Source organism: Acanthochromis polyacanthus, chromosome 8 (assembly GCF_021347895.1).
Source record: "Acanthochromis polyacanthus isolate Apoly-LR-REF ecotype Palm Island chromosome 8, KAUST_Apoly_ChrSc, whole genome shotgun sequence".
In the NCBI taxonomy this organism is placed as follows: domain Eukaryota; kingdom Metazoa; phylum Chordata; class Actinopteri; family Pomacentridae; genus Acanthochromis; species Acanthochromis polyacanthus.
In genome coordinates, this window is record NC_067120.1 from 14,871,300 (window position 1) to 14,894,545 (window position 23,246).

The following is a 23,246-nucleotide window of genomic DNA, read 5'->3' on the forward strand; positions in this document are numbered from 1 at the left end:
TGGACCCAATGTGCCTTCTCCTTGGTTTTCCTGATCATCATATTGTGAATGTAAATCATAAAAGACTCTTTAATCTATTGACTTTTGCTGCCAGAAAGAACATTCTGCTTTTCTGGATTAAAGACTCCGCTCCCTCCAAAAAGTCCTGGCATAACCTGATCATGGACAGTATCCCTAATGAATACATTACTTGTTTGTTGCATTCTTCTTTGGGAAGTTTCTATCAGCTCTGGGAGCCATACTTAAAACACATTGGTCCTCAGCTCTCATCTTCCATTTTACTTGGCTTCCCTAGTAGTAACTAGGTATGCTACCTCACTCATAAAAAGTAAATACATGTATACTTTTGTTTAACTTCTATTTTTATTCATTTCTGCTGTAATGTGCTAAATGCTGTATTCTTGATTGTTATTGTATACCCACTTGGACCTGTGTACGTTTTGCCTGAGCTTTGTTCTTTGTTCTTCAAAAAATAAAAAAAAATATTAAAAAAAAAAAAAAAAAAAAAAAAAAAGCGATTTTTCGACAGTCAGTGTCAAAGCATTTTTTTATATGAATTCACACTGTGTCTTGCAGTATGCCTACCCACCTGACAGGAGGTCTATGCCTGCAGGGATCCCAATCCAGACTATCACTGCCCAGTCTCTCCAAGGCAAAACAGTAAGTCTTCATCTGACTTACTCCCTTCTTGTGTCCCGTCTGACCAAATTTGGGTCACTGTGTTACTAAGTTGAGATACTTCACGCTTGGGTTCTACACACTTCTACAATTTGGGTTTAGCTGGATTTCATTAAGAGAAAGTACTATTTTTAAAATACTACCCTCCCTCCCTACCTCCCTCTTTCTGTCCTTCGTTTCTTTCCCAGATATTGTGACAGAACTTTTAGAGCCCGATTTAGACAGAGCTCAGATGTATGTTCCAAGTGGTAGGATTTAGGGTATGTTCACTTCAGGAGCTCCTTAGACTCGCTTCACATCAGTGGAGACTTAAAAACCCTGTCACTCACAACTCTCTAAGCCAGATCAGGAATTTATGTCAAAGCCATTCACAGTTCTGTGTCCTCATGCAGCTGGAAAAGTGTGAAACGGATGCTGTACTAAATGCTAACTACTCTTCTGTTCTGAGTGGATGTATAGAAGTTGCATGCTGCTGACAGTAACGGCACGCCGGATAATCTTGTGGTCCTGAACTGCATGAAAACTCAACACCACGATACAGCAAATGTTCACCTATTGGGAGCCTGATACCTCTAAATCTCCTATCCTGGTGTGCTCTTTCCCCTCCTCTCCCACTCCCCCTGCGCTGTGTCCCTGTTTCATTGTGGCTGTGTGTCCCTCCCTTCCTCCCTCCCTCCCTCCCTTGCAGCCTGAGGAACTGACTTTGCTGCTGATAAAGCTGCGGCGGCAGCAGGCAGAGCTAAACAGTATCCGGGAGCACACTGTAGCACAGCTTATGCAACTAAACATGGATGGCGACAACCCAAAGGTCAGGCCCCCAGAGACGTCTCTGCAGGCGTGTATGTTAGCGTGCGGTGTGTATGCCATCTTTACCCACTTCCATTATCCATCTTGATCCGGAGGATTGGTTTGGTCTTCACACATGGCTGCTTTAAGCAGAAAAGCGCTACTTCAGGCATTTTCTCCACAAAGGACTTTGCTGTGGCTTCAAGTTGTCTGTTTAATGCATTTGGGTACCGGTTACGTTGTCATCAGCTTTCTACAAAATATATATGAAATGCCTGGAGTACAAAATAACTTTTGCCAGTTGCAGAATCATTTTACAACCAGCATCTGTCATAATTCAGTCCATCAGATCATTACGTTTGTTGTTAACAGGGCAGGCAGTTGATTGAGTCCTTTTATGTTCCTGAAGAGTTCAGACAGATGTTAACCGGAAATGAGACTTAAAGCCATTGCTGAGCTTAAAGAGTGACTGATTAAGGAGGTTACGGCCCCTGCATATGTAAATGTTAATTGAGGATTTTTGCACTTTAAGTCGCTTCTAAGACGCCAGACTACAGATTTGACTGTTACTGATGTAGGTCAACCAGGCCTGAGGTGGAGAATAGTTTGGTTTGTAATCTGTTGTTCCCAACTACTGTACAGTTAATTTAAAGTCTCATTATCGCAGTATGGTCGAAGGTGGTTACTGTTCTCTAAGTACTTTAGATTAGTGTCAGAACTGTCAGGCCTTGACTTACCATTTTCTTTGTGGTTTGCCTGCACTGAGTAAAGACTGTATGTGCTCATTTCACCATTATGAAGCTCTAATCCTTCACATCCAGTAGTACACTCATTCTGTTACCTTCTTGAGTACACCTGGTGCCTGACCTATTTTCTTCACCTTGACTGGTCCTGCTTTCTTTTCTCTCTGGTAATCTTTGGGTACATGACATGCCTGTGTGATTGTGTGAACGAGCGACAGCATCAGTGAAGGAATGTGACTTTCTTCTTCTTTTGTCTCACTCTCCTGTTGCCTTTTCTTTCCTGTCCTTTGCTGCTGATGCTAGAACGACATTCTCTCCCATCACCTCCAAAGGAACCTCATGTATTTGGACAATCAGGTGGGGTGATGCATGAATGCATGCCCTCTTTCTCCCTGTCATAAACTGAATTCATTCAATGCTTTGCCCTTATCGTGGTAATCAGTACTCTGCTGTTTTAGTGATTTCTAGTCTGATGCCTAGCTACTTTATTATTTATTTCTTAAATGCTAATTTATACGGGGGTAAATTCATAGCATGATCCAGTGTCACAAACAGCAGCATTTATAGCCCAAGCTAGTTTGCAATGCCTAGATGATCCTATTCATCCATTCATTATTTTAAATACGTAGCTTAAACTCACCATCAGCTACACTAACTGAATAATTGGTCATCACTCTGCTCTGTATAGTTGGGAGATGTGGACAAGCTTTTTGTCTGCTGTTTAAATTACATGTAGAAAAGCAAGTATCATATCATTGAATTTTGAAGTGCTTGCAAAGGAATTCTTTTAACCTTCATCTTCTGCTTTTTTACTGCTCTAAAGTGCTTTGAGAGTGTGAGTAAGTGCACTGCATAGTACACTGAGGCACGATAACACCCTTCTAATAATTATTATAGCAAAGCTTGCATCAGATGTGCACAGCCATTGAGCAATATGCAATTTCCCTCTTCACTCAGAGGGATGAGGCTTATGATTTAACCTCTCCTGCCACATACAGCACATGGCAACAATAGTACTTGCTATATTTGTATCGTTGTAGTACATCAAGTTTAATGGCAGTGTTTCACTGCTAGGTGTAGGTAAGCATCTCAGAACATTGCACTACAAAATATTCCTGATTCTATTTGCTAGCATCTCTTGTTGCTGTATCCATCCCTTTCCTCTCTAGATGTTTATGTCTGAGTCTGCTTCATTAGAGAGAGAGCGAGTGAAGTGTAATCACAATGTGAGTGTTGTCTCAGACGTGAAGCACTGCTGTAAACTTTCTGACACTTGCTATATCGCTCCTCTCCACACTGGACTAGATGAAGGAAAATGACCCTTTAATCGCCATGACTCACACTTTGATTGAGAACTCTGCCCCAAGGCCTCAACTTTACCAGCAAGTAAGGCCAGCCAAAGGCTTTGCTCCGCCTCATCCTCACCAGTCGCTATTGTTCTTTTGGTCTGTTTTGCAATGCTCCTCCTTCGATGTCCAAGTCCTCACGGCATCTTGAGACTGGTCTCCCTGTATCGTTTGTATTGCCCGCACCTCCTCATCCATCGCTTTTGACTGTTCTCCTGTTAATATGAGAAGTCATGCTCCTATGGCCATGACTTTAAAAGAGTACTATGGTGTATGTATGCTCCACTGTTCAGTTAAATGCCTTCCTCATTCTAAGTATGTGATTTTTCATAACCCTACAGAATGTGTTCCCCTTCATTAACTGAGCCAGCTGAACTTGCCAGGATGGCTATGATTAGTGTGACTTAATTCTGTGTTGCCAGACCTGTCATTTGTCAGTTCAGTTCATTGCCAATGACTTTATCTTTTTGTGTAAAAAGGAGCCCAAATTTAAAGCCAGCAGGAGACTGTTTTTTATGGCATAATTTAGGTATAATGACATAAACAGTTTTTCTTGTTTAGCATTTAGGATGCATCGATATTCCAATAAAGTTAAATAGATAGGGCATCTCTGCTGAATATATATTACCAATTATAGCATATGCTGAGTCTGCTTTATTAGTCTTGTTCTTTGCTCGTCAGTCAAACACTGTTCAGATGTCAGGATTAGGGGTTCAAGACTTGCCACAGTTCAGTGTCAGTCATGGAATAGACTCCACCTAAGATGGCCATGGGTTGGGGGGCAAACTGGTGAAAATGAAGCCAGATGTTTTTTTTTAATAAACTCTCCCTCCTATTTACCTGTCTTCATTTCTTCCCCGTCACCTCATCTTGCCATTCTGCTGATGGAAAGGATAAAGGAGCCAGCTTGTTATGACATCACTTTGCCACTTTTGTGACGCCTTGCAAGGTGTAAAAGTGCCGCCGAAGACTGCCCTCACACACGTTCACCCCTTCACCCATCCATCGGCACACCAGCTCAGCAACAGCTGCATTCCCACCTGTTAAGCTGCCAGAAGTCTGTCTCCCTCCTCCTCACTCGTAGTCCACACCACACCACACTACAGTGAACCTCCCCGAACTGTGGGAGAGTCTGCATGTTCTGTGTGGAATGCCATGTGGTTCTTAAGTGCCACCTGCTTTAACTGTACTATGTGGTTCAACTGAGGGAGAAGGTGTGAAGAGAAGTGTGTGTGAAGGAGTGCAGGTGTGAGTGTGGAATGTTGGAGTCTGAAAGTTTCTGGACAGTGAGTCATGTTTTGTGCTGTTGTGTCGTTTTTGGTACATTGGGTTTGAAATGACATAATGTCTATGAGGCTAAAGTGTCAGCTCTCAGCTTTAGGGGCTTTTTGAAATGCAGACTCATGAACCTGAAGCAAAAGTAAAACAACAATGAAGGTATTTTTTTTAGGGGCCAAACAAATAAGCTGTCTGATATCTGATATGTGGTCATCCATTTCTCTTGCCGAACACCAGAGTGAAAGCAAAAATCTCCAAAACAAGCCAGAAGGGAAGATAGCTGCGGTTTTGTTATGCAGAGTGTCTCAAGGGAGGATAGAAAGTGTCTGTTGGTTATCCACTGGCCAGGAAGTGAATTAAATAGTCATTATGTCATCTCATTTCCAATGTGGATACAAAAAACAAAACAACACAGAAATATGCCACTGTCCTACTCTTTGTCGACTGTACTTGTATTGTTTCAGATTTGGAAGTGTTGCTAAATGACTATGTGATGTTCTGGAAACATGGGATCCAATGCAGCGGAAATAATTTCTTCTGGTTGAGCATTGTTTTAAAAAAAATCACAAGTGGAAGTAAGAATGAATTTTCCAACCAAACACTGTGCATAGAATAAACTAGTGAAGTGTGCATTTTGGCCTTAGCTTGAAGTAACAAAATACCCATTTATAATTATTCTTTGCATGACAACCCTATTTTTAAAAGGAAACTTGGGAATAGATTGTTCCTCTTGGAATATTTTTAAGTAATATTATTCTTTGACATAATGCAGCAGACACACACACAAAGACCTTGGACCAATTAGCTGCAGAGCAAGTGCTGAAGACAGCACAGTTAGTGGACACGGCTTTGCGCTGACTTAGAGTGTAGTAAGCAAGATTGCTTTACATGTTTTCTCCTGCATTTCCGATCAAATCATTGTGTTGTGCTGAGGGAGACAAACGACCATGGGGGATAAAACACAGAGCACAAGAATCATCAGTAGGGAAACTGTGTTGAAACTGGCTGTTGTCCCACTGCTGGCTGGTAGTGTAGATTGTCTGATTTAGTGAAATATGAGCTCTGACTCAAGGATGAATCTTGTGGCTCAGTGAGAGAGCCTCGTCATGACACTGCATTAGATCCTCAGATTCTAATGTGTATGTACAGATCTGTGTCTCTGTCTAATGTTTGGTCTTTCTTTCAGTTGAGCCCAGAAGACTTCAGGGAACAAGCCTATACATGTATGCCAGAAGAAGCGGATATTGATGTGAGTCCAGTGGTACACTCCTGCTTTACACGATGCTCCGTTCCACCAAATTCAGTTGATCTCGACTAATTACTGTTTTCTCTTCAGACTAAACTTAGCAGGTTGTGTGAGCAGGATAAAGTGGTGAGGACACAGGAGGACAAAGTTCAGCAGCTGTACAGAGAGAAGGTAAACACACGGCACATTAGTCATTATGACATGCTCACAAAACAGAATGCTTACAAAGATGCGGAACCATGCAGAGAAAAGATAAACTTTAAAAAACACACAGTTTGGAGTTAGTTGAAGTCGTAAATATACAGTTAGTTAAGTTTATATGCACAAAACGATGAAAAATAGAAAAGAAAACAAAGAAACCTAAAGCTCTTGTAAGTCTGTTATTATGCTTAATTGTAGCATACAACTGCTGTCATCGGCTTGAAAGACTTGTCAGGCTGGCAGGGCTTGCATTGCTATGTCATATTTAGCATATCTGACTGTCTGCTGTGTGCAGACTGTTTTGTTGTACTCGTTGCTGCGCAGTGTTGGCAGACATGCAGAGTTTGAAGCACCCCGTAAGAACATTAATGCACTATGTTTGTCCAGTGTATTAAACTCAACAATGTAGTCACTTACACAAAACCATGGTCACAGGAGATTTCCTCCATAAATGACTCTATTTGCTAATTAAAATAATATAAATTAAGTTGCCTCTGTTCTCCTAAAAGACAAAACTACAACATACTCAAATTCAATTTTGAAATGACTGTCTCAGTTATAGTTGTGATTAATTAAAGATTGCTCAAGTAAAGATAATTTTATGTTCTTTTTAGTGCAATCTTTACAATATTGTGTATTAAGTATCTGAGTATAAACTGTTGATAAGACAACAAAACACGATGCTTTGGGCTCTCAGAAGGGCTGGTGGGAATTTGTCATTACTTTCTATCACTACACAATCACTTGGTTGATCATAAAACAGGGCTAATAACAGTTAAACCCAAAGACACGGGCAAGAGAAGAGAAGAAAAGCTCTGCCTGAAGCTCCAATAATCCATTATGACTTTACTAAAGTTAGCTGATCCAAAAGGTCATGGTGACGAATAAACTTGTCTTGGTGTATGTGTGTTTGATATGTTGCGTGTTCCTTCAGCACACCCTGGAGACAGCGCTTCTCTCAGCCAGTCAGGAGATAGAGATGGGCTCTGATAACCCGGCTGCCATACAGAGTGTCATCCAGCAGAGAGACTTACTGCAGAGCGGCCTCCTCAGCACCTGCAGAGAGCTGTCCAGAGTCACTGCTGTGAGTCACACTGTGCATTCACACACACTGCACGCGCTCATGCTGAGCACTGACACTCTCCGTCTTCAGGAGTGATAATCAGATCTCGTCCAATCTAGGAGCTGGAGCGGTCATGGAGGGAATATGACAAGCTTGAGGGAGATGTGACTCTGGCTAAGAACAACCTGCTGGAGCAGCTAGAAGCACTGGGAAGCCCTCAGGTGGGACAGTTTTGGAGAACAAAGCTGCGTTGCTTTAACCTTGTACCGCGTGTGCTGGCAGAATAGTTGTTCTTTGTTTGGGCCACACATGCAGCAGAGCTTCAAAGAAAACTCAATACTTATTCAACCTTTTTGTAGACACTTTTCTGACTTTGTGGGAAAAGTAAAGATTTCTGTTCTTGTGCCCTGAGCCGAGTGTGGAGAGATGTAAGTGAGAGATCAAAGTAACATAGTGAGTGATTGATGACTGCTACAATGATAGAGGAGGTCTTAATAAGCTTGTCTTTTATCTTGTCCTTCATCATGGGAGCGCTGTAGAGACAGAGAGAAACTGTTCTAACAGTTATTCCTGGCTGAGTCTGACTCAGAGCCAGTGTAATTCCGAGTGGAGAAGTAAGAGGGCCAGCAGGGAGTCTGGACATCCTCTTCTTAAGTGCCCTTCACAAAAAGACAAACCTGTCATCAGCAAGGGGGAGATAATTCCAAGTCTGTTTCTCTTGCTCTTCTGCTTTCTCTCCATCCCTGCTTTATCCACTCTAACTATAACCAACTTCTCATCTCTTCTCTTTGGTGATCTTTCTCTGAGGCTAGTATTCTACTCAGACAGCATGAGCTTGAACACTGCCTACACACCTTTCCAGATATATAAATTACCCATTTGCTATCGCGCACTCACATCTTGTTCTGTTTCTTTCCACGTCTTGCTCCTCTCTTTCTCTTGCATGTTAGTTTTACATCACTAGCCACAGAACTCCCAACGTAATGTTTGGCGATTTATGAGCGTGTGTGTTTTCTGTGCACACCCAGACGGAGCCTCCCAGTCAGCAGCATGTTCGCATCCAGAAAGAGCTGTGGGGGATTCAGGATGTGATGGAGGCCCTCGGTAAACACAAAGCCCAGAGGAACGCTGTTGATGGGATGGGCTTCTGTGGGCCCAAAGCCAACTTCAGTAAGCACAAAAACGAGGTGAGGCGCCTTTTAAGGAAAAACAAACCAGTGCACCTTGTTTCACAGGTATCTGGTCCTACAACAGTCAGGCATTCAACACAATAGCTGATGAAGAGAAATGTAATTAACAGCAATTTTAATAACCATTTAACTGTGTTGATCATTTATCAACCAAAATGTCTTAACATTTGCAGGATCCAGCTTTTGAAATGTGAGGGTTTGTTTCGTTTCAATTTCAGTGACTTTGTGTTAGTCAACATAAGCAAATTAAAGATGTGAGTTGAAAAGTCTTTTCTTTCCTCAATGTTCTTCATTTATATTGTTAATAACAAAAATATTTCTTAATTAATTGTCTGGAATAACTGATCATTGAAAAATAAAGGTAGCTCCAGGCAGTCACTCGCATCTCCTTCAAACGATGAATAACTTAAGCTGAGAGATCAAACTGCCAGCTCTGCTCGTGGACGTGGACACTGTCAGTCAAGCTGTCGCAGCATGTGGAGCACTCTCTCTGGCTAATCAGCCGGTTAGCCCGTCCTGTGGGCCACAACTACTCTGTGCCAGATGGCAGTTGCCCTGAGCCTGCATGGTGGCACCATGTGTCACCTCGCTTCCTGTCCTGTCATGCCCTGTATAATCCCCAGGAGGAGGACTCGGTACCCCCGCGGCCACCCCTACCCCAGTCCTACGAGCCCAATCCCCCCACCGTGCCCCCTATGCCCTCTCATGCTGGTGTGCGCTCTTCATCACTCCACAAGCCAGAGGAGAGGAAGGCCAATCACAGGAACAGCGTAAGCTTGTTGACCTGTTGCCCTCATGGTTGACCCCACCCTCAGCTGTGTCCTCACATGTCATTGCTCACTGTGATGGATTTTGACAGACATTTTATGTCCTCCGGATTGCTTTTGGTTTTCATTTTCTTGATTTGTTCTCGACTCCATAACTCACTTTTATTTTTCAGTTAGTGGGCTGAGACCTTGCTTATGTATTATTTTTTTCTCTTTTTAATTTTATTGCCATGTCTTCCTTTTCTGTCTCATCCTGTGTGTTCAAAAGTGCTGAATGGTATGATTTTATTTTTATTCTGTCCTTGGTTGTAACATCTGTTTTTGAATATGTCAGTCTGTCGCTTCCTTTGTGTTTTTGAATGTTTTTCTGTATGCATTGTGTAAATTTGTGCAGTCTGTAAAGCAGAATTATATTTTAAAACGATGCATGTTTACCAGTGTATTTCAAAAAAGAGTAAATGGCACTTCTTTTCTTTTTTAAAAAATGTTGTAATTGTCAGTTTGCAGCTAAACTCGCCAAAACTAAATCTGAGCTGTTCTTCACGTCTTGTGACCTTTCTCCTTATCTTTCATTGGCAGGGTCCTGACTACAGGCTGTATAAGAGTGAACCAGAGCTCACTACAGTGGCAGAAGTGGATGAAAGCAATGGAGAGGACAGATCTGAACATCCATGTGACAGGGAACACGCTGGACAGAAAGGTACATTAGAGATAAAAACAGACCAACTAATATGATGTTACAATTTCTGAAAACTGTGCAGTTTCCAGTCAATCCCAGTAAACTAGATAATATTCTGTGTAATATTAATACATATATCAGTCTTTCCATTCATGAAAGAATCTGTGCAGTACCACTAGCATGTGCAATACTGTTATTTCTATACTTGGTGCTTATAAATATATCTTGCTTTATTTTTATTTTTGTAGTGTATTTCCTAAATATTTGCACTACCTTTGCTGTTGTAGCCTTACACATTTCCCCACTGTGTGATTGATAAAGGCTTATCTTTGCACTAACAAAGAAATGTCTGAGTGACCTAGAAAGTTTGGCTGTGGACAAAATCACCCCGATGTTCCTGAATTCACTGCTCCCTGTATAATAGGAACTCAATAGTTGACTCAATATTCAGCAGTAAATTTCAAACACTGACTTGTCAGCATCGTTTCCTGTCCTCACAGTCCGCTGTTGAGTCACACAATAGTCATTCTGGCATCTGTAAATGTAGAGCTTTGGATTGAGGCATTGTTAGCAAAAAGTAGGGTACATGCTGTGGTCACTACTAACAAATAAATTTACATCCACAAATGAAATGGGGGACGGTGTATGTAGTGCACTGGGAGTGATTTTGAACCTTTGTCTCTAGCGCAGATTTCAGTTTCCATGGTTACAATGGCATTTACATTGGCATCACCTTGGTGGGTCAGGGTTTTTCCCCTTAGGGTCTGATCAAGGTCAATATATCAGAAAATGACTCATGACAGCCATTATTTGTCGTACAGCAGTTACCATGGACACAGTGGTATTTGCACCAGCGTTTGTGTGACTTTAATTTCCCCTGCATAAATCACTGCGCTGCTGAGTGTTGTTTTAAAAGGTTGAACTGTGTGCCGTTGAGTTACTCTGTGTACTTGATGTTATTAAGACTTAATCCTTTGTGAATAGGCAGGTTACAATTACCACAACAGGTAATTAGCTTATATTTAGTGAAACAGCTTGTCGATCTCACAGCAATACAGATGATTTTATCTCACAGGAAATATTGAGGAAAATTACCAGACACTGTACTCTTAATCATTCTCACATGTAAGTAACATAAGTAGAGGCTGATGTGCCAGTGTGTCTTTAGTTTGGATTATTATCGATTGAGATCATACCATATACTTTAATATTGTGTAAACAAAATCTCTCGTTACTTTCTCTGCTTAGGGATGTCGTACCCAGTTGGCATCGTCCCGCCCAGAACCAAATCTCCAGTGCCTGAGTCTTCCTCCATAGCTTCATATGTTACATTAAGGAAGAGCAAGAAGCCTGACCCCAGGACGGTGAGTCTACCGACTTCCAGTGGTGGCTGTAATTGTTTGTACATTTGAACTTACTAAGCAGTAGAAAATCAAGTTATTTTATCAGTTAACAGATGCTATTTACTCTATTTTCCCTTTTTGTTTTCCTGTCATTATGAGCTGCCTGTGTGCAACTGTGAACTGGCCACCACTTATTTTTCTTCAATAGCGTTTACTCCCATCCTAATTGGCCGTTTTGCTGTTAAGTTGTTTGTAGAAAGCTAACATGTGCAGCAGAGGCCAGGGTGTGACTCATGCGCTCAAACCAGGCTGTCATATAAAAACATGCCAAATTTGGTTTATACAGTTTCCAACCTCAACACTATCAACTTAAACACACTAGCTATGTCATTAGTGCACCACGCTGTAGGGTGTGTCCTGTTTTTAATGAGTCTGTTTGAAAAAAGATGGATATACATATCGTATACGTGAACCTGGGTGGACACACACACGTTGCCTGCGCTCGGCCATATAGCCAGTTGTACTAATAAAGTGTGTCCCAGGGTTACAGGGTTCAGCTTCGGTCTCTGATTATAAGATTCGAGAACAATATGGACGGTGAAGACTGCATCCTTGGGCTCTGGGCTGAGTCCACATCTGCCAGCCCTCCAGCATGGCACAAACCTGAGAATGAACAGCTTCTCCTCAGTTCACTTCACATCATCAGCCTTTTCTACTCAGGCATTATCAGGCCGCCAGCCTCTCTGAGTGCACCCATGTGTACTAGCAGGGAGCGTGTGAGCACACAGCAGTCAGGCTGTTTGGACGATTACTCCGCTTGGTTCAAAGAGAGTGAACATTAAAGAGCAATTTCACAATTATTATTAGGGTTATTATGCCAGTCTTGTCTGCTAATTTTGTTCAAAGAAGCAAAATGTTTTTTTCTTGCATTCCGCAAGAAATTACTTGGTAAAGTTCAGACTGTTGTCAACAATACTTATGAACGCTGCATGGTGAAATCTTCCAATGACACCACTTAGCTACACACCATCCAATGAGCAGAAGTACAGGGGCTCTTTAAAGACAAATTCACCATGGTGGCATTTGTGTCACAGGGCTAAGCATCTTGACAGTAATGCTATATTATTATGGGATTAAATTCATTGAGCGTCTTTATCTGTGTCCCTCTATGGTGTTTCTGCATGTCTGTGGTTTTCGTCTCCGGCTAACAGGAGCGTCCACGCAGCGCAGTGGAGCAGCAGCTGTGTGCTGCAGAGAGCGGCCGTCCCAGGATGAGCGTGGAGGAGCAGCTGGAGAGGATCCGTCGCCACCAGCAAGGTGCCCTCAGGGAGAAGAAGAAAGGCCTCAACATCCGCGGAAGCAGCCAGGAGAACACGCCCTCTCGCAGTCACTCGTTTACAAAAGAAAACCATTTCCGCAGCATGCAGGTACTGGATGACAGATGCAAACGTTATTTGGACACTGAAGTAGCACACTAAGTTCAGAAAAAGTTGAACTCCAATCCATGAATCCTGTCATGTAATGCTTTTTTCCCCCTCTCTATTTTGTGCCTTTTCTAGTCTCAAATGAGGCGTAGAGATGAGGTGATGAGCAGTGACATTCAGGAGCTGGAGGCCTCTCTCAGGCAGCAAGAAGTAGTGAGGGAGCAGGAGACACCCGCTGAGGAGATTGCCCGTCTCAAGGAGTCCTCACAGGCTGACCACTTTAATGTGGACCGAGAGGTAAAGCACAACAGTTGGCTTTCTGTCTCATCAGCCTGCCGCCTTAGTCATCATTACTCAGAGGGGTAATATTATCGTCGACAAAAATATTCAGCAATGTTTCCGAACAGAACATCAAGTTTTATTGATTTGACTTGTAATACTAGAACTTTTTTTTAAGGTGTAATAATTTTAGAAAGTCACATAATTACACGATGTTATTGTTTAAAACGGCAAAATAAAATCCAAGAAGCAGTTTTTTAATAAGTTAAAAACTCAGTGTTTAGGTCATTCTGTTACGGTCTATGAAATGGTACTTTAAAGGTGTTGCAATTAATGTAGCATCCTGAATTCCTAATAATCATCCTCTTCCTAATCATATTTAAATTACTGCACCACTATACTAACAGGCCGACCTCAGAAGGCTGACATTGTTATTTCTGAGAATCTGCCAATATGCAAAGTTGCAAAACCTTCCTGGCAGGATTTTTCCCACAGCATACTGAGAATGACACAAATACAGAAATCTCATTGCAGGCTGCTTATAGGATATAAATTACATTTTACACTGCCTTTTGTCAGTTTTAGATGAATTCACAGTCAACTTCCAGCTGACCTCTGCACACTGCCCTGCATTAGGTATTAGTCAGTGATGCTTCATTTAGTCTTAAAACACACAAAATATGGAGCATTCTTCCTCTACTGTAGATGATAATAATGATAATGAGCTCTTACGTGTATGTAAATGCAATTTTCTGATTTATTTCTGCATATTAGTGTTGTTTCCACTTTTAGTTTCCTTGTCGTATTTTTCTGTCAGATTTCCCTTTTTTTGTGCAGCACGTTCATTCATTTGTATAAAATGTGCTAGATAAGTGTTTCTTTTCTGGTCCTTCAGCTCTCTGTGCCTGACAAAGTGCTGATTCCTGAGCGTTACATTGAATCAGACCCAGAGGAGGCTCTGAGTCCTGAGCAGGAGGCTGATAAGCAGAGGAAGGTTGACCGCATCAAAGCCCTCATAGCCAAAAACAGGTGAAAACAGCATCACGATCTGTCTTAAGCAGGAACTAAGTCTGCTCAGGCCTTTCATATTAGACAAGGATGCTTTGGTGAAAGGGCTGTCTTTATAGGTGGACAGTGATGTGTCCCAGCAGATGTCATGCATGAAATTCTTTAGGGGTACATTAAGGGCCATAGCAGGACGTTACCATAGATGGGGGCACCAATACCTGTCTGCTCTTTCCATGCAGATCAGTGGCTCAGATGTGTAGAAAAGTCTGTGGTCTTATCTCTGAGCCACTGTGACATTTTACGCTAAACGTCAGTCCCCTTGGATTGATTTAAGAGATGGCTAGCTTGTTGGTAATTGTCTTTGCTCAGAAACTATGTATACACTTAAAGTTGTGCAGTGCATTTCACAGAAAGGATTTTTGTGTGTGTGTTTGCTCCTAGCATGCAAAATGTGCTGCCTAGTATGGCTCTAAGCCCAGAGGAGGAGACTGAAGAGGAGGTTACTGTACAGGAGAAGGAGAAGATGATTAATATCTCCTACGAACTGGCAGCAGAGGCCTCCAAACGCAGCAAGCTGGTAGCAGGTACATCTCTAGAGAGAGACGAGGGAGGAGGAGGTGGTGGGGGGGTTAGATCAAAGGAATGCATGCGATAAGACAAAAGCTAGTGGAAGGCTGTTTCTCTCTGTGTTCAGTCATTTATCTGTCGCTGTAGCCTCAGTAGTTTCTTCATTGATTGCATTGACTGCAGTGATTGTTTCTGTTGTTTTGCCATTTAGTCATTAGTAACTGATGTGATTGGCTACTTTTGTTTTTGTTGTCATTTTGAGTGCGCCTGTGTGTTCAACATGTTGTTGCTGTTTCGTTGCAGTGAAAAGCCTGTCATCCTCTTCCCCACCCCTTCCACAGTCTCCCACCACACCCCCTCAGCTCACTGACGGTTCTCACTTCATGTGTGTGTAGTAGCACCAGTAAGGGCCTTCATCAACCTCTTTTGTCCATGCTTATATTACTAAAGTCTGCGTAGAGTTGAATTTTAGTCTTTGTGCTTTATCAAAAATGTCAAAATCCAGGAACTGATTCAATTTTATGAGGGGGAATAGAACTAATTTGTTTGCATGTACTCTGTGCTGCAGTAGAGTTTTTTCATGTTGTGGTCGTTCTTGTAGTTCTGCTATTGACATGATTCGACTCAATTTGTTGCTGAGTCAAGTGACTAACTTACAATAATACAGTAGAACTAAAGGTCTTGGGGATTTTTAAATAGATATTTTCTACTATAGTTTTTCATGGATAGATTGACACAGATTTGCCCCCATTGTGACCTCTCATTCTCTGCTCCTTCAGCACAGGCCCTGGCCTCAGTGAAAACCTACACATGAAGGAAACAGCAGGAGAGGTATAAAGCAGTTCCTGAAGACTTCCCCCCTGGAGATCAGCACAAGGCCTCAGCCTACAGAGAGTGAAACTGCCTACTCCATACTCACGGGTCGACCTCTGACTTCTGTATGCTCACTGTGACGTCTTAAGCTCCTATGCCACTACCAACACTGTTTCTGTGACATTTCTCTGTTATTGCCCCTCTTTAGGGTGCAACGCTCTCCTCAGCCTGATGACAATACATGCTTTCATAGCGCTACTGTTGCAGTTTCATTTTCACTTTTTACAAGGCTTTTATGTTCATTTTTATTATTTATACGGTTTTATTAGGTTCTTGTATGAATGTGGGCCAGTGTCTATGTGTATATAGAGGAGGCTAGAGGAGACTGAGCTCTGTTTTAAGCCTCATTCACATTTTTTGTTCATGTTTCACCACCTGTTCAAAATATGTTTCAAGAACATGTTTTCGCATACTTTCAGTTCAGTTGAGTCTTTAAAAATTCACTCAATTTGATTTTTGGACATTGGTCGTTAGCTAACCAGTCATATTTATCCATTTATTGTGAAGAACATTTGTCTATGCGAAAGATGAGTAGATAAGAGATATAGATCCCTCCATTATATTGAAAGGAGGAGTCACTTTATTGCTGCAAACTAAGAGTATTTGTAATTTCTCATATTTCTGGGTAATAATTATTTAAAAATGGGATCAGCAGTCCCTGGCGCATTGTTGCCAACATATATGTGAATGTTCTGACTTAAGTCACTCTATACTGTTCTTTTTTATTGCTAAGAGATATATTTAAACTGAAAGAAGGAAAGAAAAACCAGAGTTTGATTCTATTTTATGATATGTTGGTTTGCCGCCCTGGAACTAAAAGAAAAAAGCAAAGGATTAGCACGTGTAAAAAGCAATAAAAATAAGATAATTTTTTGTGTGTATAAAGTGTAATTATCAGAGGTTTACTGTGTATATAATGTACATGGTACAGCTGGATGGGAGGATATGTCCAACATATGGTCACATACGAGATTTGACTTGCAGATATCCAATTCATATCCCATCTGTTTTATATCATGTTAAATAAATGTTGCTGTTCTTAATGTGTAGTTGTGTTTTTCTTTTTTCACCATCCTTGTGTCCAGGAGGGACTCAGAGTATTTAAGTCATAGACACTATTGTTCAAAATTTTAGGGTCACTTAGAAATGTCCTTATTTTTGATAGAAAAGCATTTTTTTTCCCCAATGAAGATAACATTAAATTAATCAGAGTGAGATAGAAATGAGATTTGGTTTGTGTGGGATGCTGACGGGGGGTCTGTCCCCAGAAACTTTTGAAAATTATTGATCTATTTCCTGCATTCTAGTCTAATGCATTTTGCCTGTTAAAATCTTATTATAGAGATAACATTAAGGGATAATAAAAACAAACATTGAGCTTAAAAAAAAACAGGAAAAAAATAGAGCAAGGACAGACGGTATTGAAAATGGTTCTTCATGTAAAATATGGATGAAAGTTCTGTGGCTGGATGTGCACAACACATTTCAGTATTTTCCATAAATGTATCCATCCATCCATTCTCTATACACCGCTTTATCCTCACTAGGGTCGCGGGGGGTGCTGGAGCCTATCTCAGCTGACTCGGGCGAAGGCAGGGGACACCCTGGACAGGTCGCCAGTCTGTCGCAGGGCTACATATACAGACACACAATCACACTCACACCTATGGGGTAATATAGAGTGATCAATTAACCTCAGCATATTTTTGGACTGTGGGAGGAAGCCGGAGTGCCCGGAGAAAACCCACGCATGCACAGGGAGAACATGCAAACTCCATGCAGAAAGATCCTGGGCCCAAGCCGGGATTTGAACCGGGGATCTTCTTGCTGCAAGGTGAAAGTGCTAACCACTACTTCACTGTGCAGCCCTGTCTTTAACCAGCATCCCTAAAATCCATGGAGTCGGTTCCAGAGAAATGAAGGGAGGTCAACTTTTATCAGCCTCCATCCAGATGTTGAACTTTACTCTGAGATTTTTAGCACCACAAACCTTTAGTATCACACTTTATTATCATTTATTAGGATTTCAATGGAATCCACCAGCAGATTTAGATTTTGCTGAGAAACTTTATTCTTGTTGTCGTGGGACTGCAGGATTTAAAACTGTTCCTTCTATTTGACCTCATGTTTATTAGTTTTAGTGGAGAAAGTTATTTTAATTGTTGATTAGTCTCTTAAAAACCAAATAATAAATTGGATTAGTCAAGAGGTTTAAATTTGAAGAGTTCATTTGCAAAAACAGGTAACTCCGTTTTATAAATGTTCAGAAAACTCATTTTTTATTGTTTTCTTGAGATAATAATAATAACACTAATAATTTATTTTTTCTCTATTTTGTCATGTATTTTTCTAGTGAGTCAAATCCACTCAACTTCAGTTTGATTCATATCTCAAGTAAACAATAAAATAAAACTTTTTCTGAAAATTTATCAAAACGGAGTTCTGTTTTTGCAAATGAACTCTTCATTTCTTACTTTGTCATATTTTAAATATTACACGAAAATATAAAAATAAAGCATCTTGAGACAATTTGACCTGTAACTGGCGTTATATAAATAAAATTGAAGTTAAATTGTACGCATCTTATAATGTTGTAGTAATTCAGCCATATATGTTTGGAAACACATTTTCTTTGTCCATTAATCTGTTGATTGTTTTCTCCAGTAATTCATTTCTTGTTTTGGCTTCTAAAATGTCAAACCCAAATATATTCAGTTTTGTCATAAAAATCAAAAAGATTTACATTCATGATGCAGGAATCAGGCAGTTTTTCACTTTTTAATCTTAGTTTAGTCAGAAAAATAGTTGATAATGTGTGAACTGTTGCAGCTTGTGAGCCGTAGAAGGTTTTAATATTTGGGGCCCGAGTGTCAGAAAACATTTAGAAACCAACATCAACAAAACACTCAAAGATTTGAACATCATTAAAGGGAAATCCAACTTTCACATAACAGTGTCTAATTAAAGGACATTCATTTTCCATTGGAAAGGTGTGACATTCATCCTCTGCAGCTTCTCTTCACATCGTCTTCTACCTGGACTGGTTTGGTCGGGAGCATGTGCACCAAACATCCAAAAAACTGCACTGTAACATCAATGAATGACACTGAAGTTTAATCTCTACATAAATGAGACTGAGTCTGGATGTGCTGCTCTGTCAGTAACTCCTAAGTTTAGGGAAAGTTCAAACAGAAGAGGACAGTTGAGATCAGACTTGAGAATGAGCTGATTTTGAACAAACATCTCTAACTTTTTGAGCTTCAACACCTATACCAAGATATTTTAGCAACAAGGAACTCAAGCGATCCAGAAGTTGGAGAGAGTTAGCTTTAGCTGAGCCAAAGAACATGTGGGACGCTAACCTAGCAAACATTTCTACGGAGCCCCTACAGGGACATGCAAAAAATAAAATAAAATAAAAAAATAAACTTTAAAAATATAAATAAACTTTAAAACTTTAAAATAAAAATTAAAAAAAACATTTTAGGTGCGCACCTGAAATGTTTTAGGTGAGCACCTGTGAAAGTTTGTGGTGAGCACCTGAAATGTTTCACGTGAAGGTTTTCAGTTAGGTAAACTTGGAAAGATAGTCACAGATTCGGACTTCCGGCATCAATAACTCATGAGATATATGTTGTCAAAATATAAACGATACCTCTTTCAAATCGTTGTAAGCTAGACAATGTGCTACAGGGCCAATTTTATCAAAAGTCGCTGTCTTTAAAGCTGCACAAATAACACTGGCGTCTATGCGCAGCTGACGGTGTGACGAGTGAACAGGGACCGTCTGCAAATAGTAAAACCGCTGCAACAGCGAAAAGAGACACTGCACAAATATTCAATAACTTCACTCTTTTATACTGTGGAGCCACCAAAATGCAAAAAATTTCTACATTTCTGTTTTTTTTTTTTTCTGTCAAGATGGGGTGCTGAGTGTACATTAATGAGAAATAAAATGAACTTTTTTGATTTTGGCAAATGGTTGCAATGACACAAAGAGTAAAAAATTTCAAGGGGTCTAAATACTTTCCGTACCCACTGTATGTCTCTTCCCTTTGATTTTTTTAATTGTACAATATAGACCCTTTAATGACCCACGTCACTAATGACGTCACAGCTTTAGCTGGAGGCAAAAGAGGAAGCCCGCGGCCGTGACCGAAAAAGGCGAAAGACTGAGGGACTAGGCTCTATCAACTTTTCTAAAATGTCGTCCTGCTGTGTTTTTGGATGCCAGAATAGGAGGAATGACATTGGCGAACGCAAATTAAAGTTTTATAGGATTCCACCGAACACTCGTGCTCAGAGGGAACGAAAACAGTTGTGGTTAAATGCACTGAGGCGAAAAGACTGGACAGAGACGATCAGCGGCAGTCAATTCCAGCCATTTTCAGTACAAAAAAAAAAAAAAAAAAAAAAAAATCGCTAATATTCTATTTGTAAATAAAAAATATTCAATTCAATTCAATTCAGCTTTATTCCAGACACTGGGTCCAAATACACACACCATAAGAACAAGGACACAACAAGACACAGAAAAAAATACAATCAAAAACAATAACCCGTTAAATATGACGAGAAATACAGGGCATATTGGACGCGCATCGCGAGGTGCATTTCCTTGAAAACGACCGATTCGTGGATTATATACCGACTTCAAGACATGTTTTGGACAAAATAGTTTACTGGCTTGTGTCATCTGGATGTCCAAGGTTAGATTATGGCCGTTTTTTGTGGAATATTTTCATCTGTGTGTAATAATGAACCCGGAAATGTGAGTCGCGCTGTGTACGTTGAAGCCGTGTACAGAGAAAGGATGGATGGATATTCGTTGTTTGTCGGACAAATGTGTTTATATTACCCGCTGTGGTAATCACATCTGAAAGTGGTTTATACCGGCGGATTCATGAGAATCTAAGCTTTCCATGGGCGTATGGTGTTTATATAATTGCGTTTGCAGCCTTCGGGCATTCTTTAAATTCCTATGCAAATTAGTAAGTGTACCGCCGGTGGTACACTTAAGTTTAACGGGTTAAAAATGCTCGAGTTTGCAGCGCAAACTCCCAGCGTAAACTAAATACTCCCAGTCCTCCTTGACTTCTCGCTCCGCTTTTGCCTCCAGCATAAGCCCCGCCCACAAAAAAACGTCACAATATTTGTAAACAAATAAAGGGTCTATACGATGTATATGATGCTGTTTTTTGAACCAAAGGCTATACTGTGATGTTTTCTCAGAGACATACTATGCTACTCTGTTTGTTCTGGCCCTGGGCCGCTGCACTCCTCCTCTGTTGTTTTCTGGATTGTACTCAGCTGCATGCCTTCGTCCACCTGGCCTCCGTTGACTCGTCCCGCCTGCCGTCTCTGGAGCTGAAGCTGGATTGGAACAGACCAAAGTACCGTCCAATCATGATGCCAGCTACCTCTCAAAAGACTCCTTCATCTGGCAGCACTTCTTCTGAGGGGAAGCTGAGCTTCAGCAGAACTTTGGAGATGTGTTCCAGTGGTTGGTGGATGTGTGGGGAGATAGAGAGGGACCTTTGAACTGTTCAGAAAGGAAAACAGTGAACCCATTGGTAGATTTAGTTTAAGGTGCTACTGCGGTGTGTTCTTGGGTTTTAAGAGGTAAACAGGAAGAGTTTTTTTTTTTTCATATTGATGATCTTTTACTTTGTTCCTGGCTGGAATGCCCATCAATGTCAACGTGAAGTTCACTTTTAGTTCAGTTGATTTATTTTTATTTTACTAACACCCATTTGCTTTTAACCGCCTCACATGTTGTGTTGTTGTAAACTTACTATTTTAAATAAATACTCGTCTAACCCTCTGGAAACCAGCGTTTGGACTGTCTTTGTGTTGCTCCTCATCTACTTCAGACAGTCGGGACAGAACAACGTTTTGTGAACCAAAGGCTAAACTCTGACATTTTCAGAGCAACATGCTATACTTTAGGCTTTTTTAATTGACATAATACTATGACTTTTTTTTGTTTCAGTTTTTTTTAGCAACATATAAGAATTTCAACAGTTTTAAAAATGACTATACTTTTACTTGTGCAATGAAATATTATTCTATGGCATTTTTTAAACCACATATTATACTCTGATGTTTTCTTGAATAACATACTATTCTGACAAGATACTGCACTATGACATTTTTTGAACCACATATCATACATGACAATTTTAGGCAACATTCTATCATTTTGCGCTTTTTGAACCACGTAATAATCTATGGGGTTGTTTTTTGCTGACATGAACTACAGGCCATTAGGGCTGGACCCAAATATCCGAATATTCATTCGCTACGGCGGTATCCGGATATTAATTTTGGTATCCGAATATTCGCCCTTAGTGTGAAGCAAAAGTTTCACACTAAAGACGAATCACTGAGGAACATTTAATTGCATTAACTCCATTATTATGAGAAAACAGAACTTAATTTCTAATATTTCGATCAAATAGGATTGTCTGTAAAATATAATGGACATCAATAAAATTCTCTACATAGTGATATATATGAAATCCATCTGCATTTTTACATCATATTGATGTTTAAATGAGGGGAACTGCAGCCAACATTCAGTCAAAAATTTTGACATGGTGGAAAAGTGAGAATACTTCTAAAAATGGTTTTGATCTCCAAAATGTTTTAACTGTATGCATGAATGGGGGACTAAGGTTTGAAATGGTGATCTTTATGAGGAATAATGACATGTATGTTGTACTGTTATGATGTGGTCAGAGTGTTGAGGCCTGCAGTGTGAATAGTAGCTCATTTCAATGTAGGACCGTGGCTCCATCTGGTGGTTAAACTGCTGCAACAAAATCGTAATAATATGCAGTAACTGAACCTGTGAAAAGTCCATTTCTGATGTTGGACCCTGTTGTCCTTAGAACGTAGATACACAGACCTCAAGGTGAATCATGCATGTCCTTTGTCAGGTTCCTAAATTGTTTCAGTAACTTACACAATTGAAGTGGAAGAGGAGAATGTTTCTAATCAGTCAGGCATATAACAGTGGAGTCAGTGGGTAAAACTGGGGCTCCTAATTTTTGTCAAACCTCTACAACAAAAAAACAGTAGCAGAGTACTTCCTCTTACAAAGAAAATATCAAAAGATGTAAGGCACATTTCATTGGTTTTTATCCGTCAATTTTGGCAGGCCAGATGCAAAGATACCAGTGTTTGGTGTCTTTGTTCAGCAATAATGCACTTTTTCTAAATACTTGTCATCTCTTTGTAACTTTTATGGATTTAACACCATACAATAAGTCAGGTAAAGTCTATCAATATGCCGAAGTTTCTGACACCTTTCATACAGGATAGTGCAATTTAAAATGCTTTACACGTGACTGACAAGCTGATAACAGTTCTGGAAACAGCAAAACGATGTGAACAGTAATTCAGTAGACGCACACAAGAAATAAAGATTGTAAAATAAATGACAAGACCAACTCTAAACAAAATGCCACTTATGACCAGGGGTGGACTGGGGCAAAAAAAAAAAAATCAGCCCTGGCATTTTTGGGCCAGACCAGCCCACAACATTATCGGTTGACTGAATGAAGCACTAATTTTTGAATGCAAGGACAAAAACTGACAGAAAGGTTGGATTTTAAGAACAAAAATTCAAAAATATCCTTAGAGACCTATACAAACTTGTTGACAAGTTGGAAAAAAATGCAATCCAGTAGAGCAGGGGTATCCAACTAAAATTAAAAGTCATCCAGTCAGAGAAAATGTATTAAAGCAAAGGTCCAGAGCATCATAATGTG

General features: G+C 40.4%; 1 protein-coding gene across 16 annotated transcripts in view; it reads left to right on the forward strand.

Annotated features, from left to right (window-relative positions):
- The window catches only part of LOC110952784 (pleckstrin homology domain-containing family A member 5-like), an 85,771-nt gene extending 69,257 nt beyond the window's left edge, over positions 1-16,514 (forward strand). For 4 of the 16 annotated variants that reach the window (XM_022196497.2, XM_022196498.2, XM_051951609.1 and 1 more), the window contains 18 exons: positions 577-660; positions 1,367-1,486; positions 2,511-2,564; positions 3,513-3,593; positions 6,018-6,080; positions 6,168-6,248; positions 7,213-7,362; positions 7,461-7,562; positions 8,370-8,528; positions 9,155-9,301; positions 9,878-9,998; positions 11,226-11,341; positions 12,532-12,747; positions 12,880-13,041; positions 13,919-14,052; positions 14,473-14,615; positions 14,902-15,001; positions 15,378-16,514. In XM_022196497.2, the coding sequence (XP_022052189.2) occupies positions 577-660; positions 1,367-1,486; positions 2,511-2,564; positions 3,513-3,593; positions 6,018-6,080; positions 6,168-6,248; positions 7,213-7,362; positions 7,461-7,562; positions 8,370-8,528; positions 9,155-9,301; positions 9,878-9,998; positions 11,226-11,341; positions 12,532-12,747; positions 12,880-13,041; positions 13,919-14,052; positions 14,473-14,615; positions 14,902-14,993 (2,025 nt within the window). In that variant the 3' untranslated portion in view covers positions 14,994-15,001; positions 15,378-16,514. The remainder of the gene's footprint in view (positions 1-576; positions 661-1,366; positions 1,487-2,510; positions 2,565-3,512; positions 3,594-6,017; positions 6,081-6,167; positions 6,249-7,212; positions 7,363-7,460; positions 7,563-8,369; positions 8,529-9,154; positions 9,302-9,877; positions 9,999-11,225; positions 11,342-12,531; positions 12,748-12,879; positions 13,042-13,918; positions 14,053-14,472; positions 14,616-14,901; positions 15,002-15,377) is intronic. The other 12 variants (XM_022196501.2, XM_051951611.1, XM_022196502.2 and 9 more) reach the window with 9 other exon arrangements.
- Positions 16,515-23,246: the final 6,732 nt, after the last annotated feature.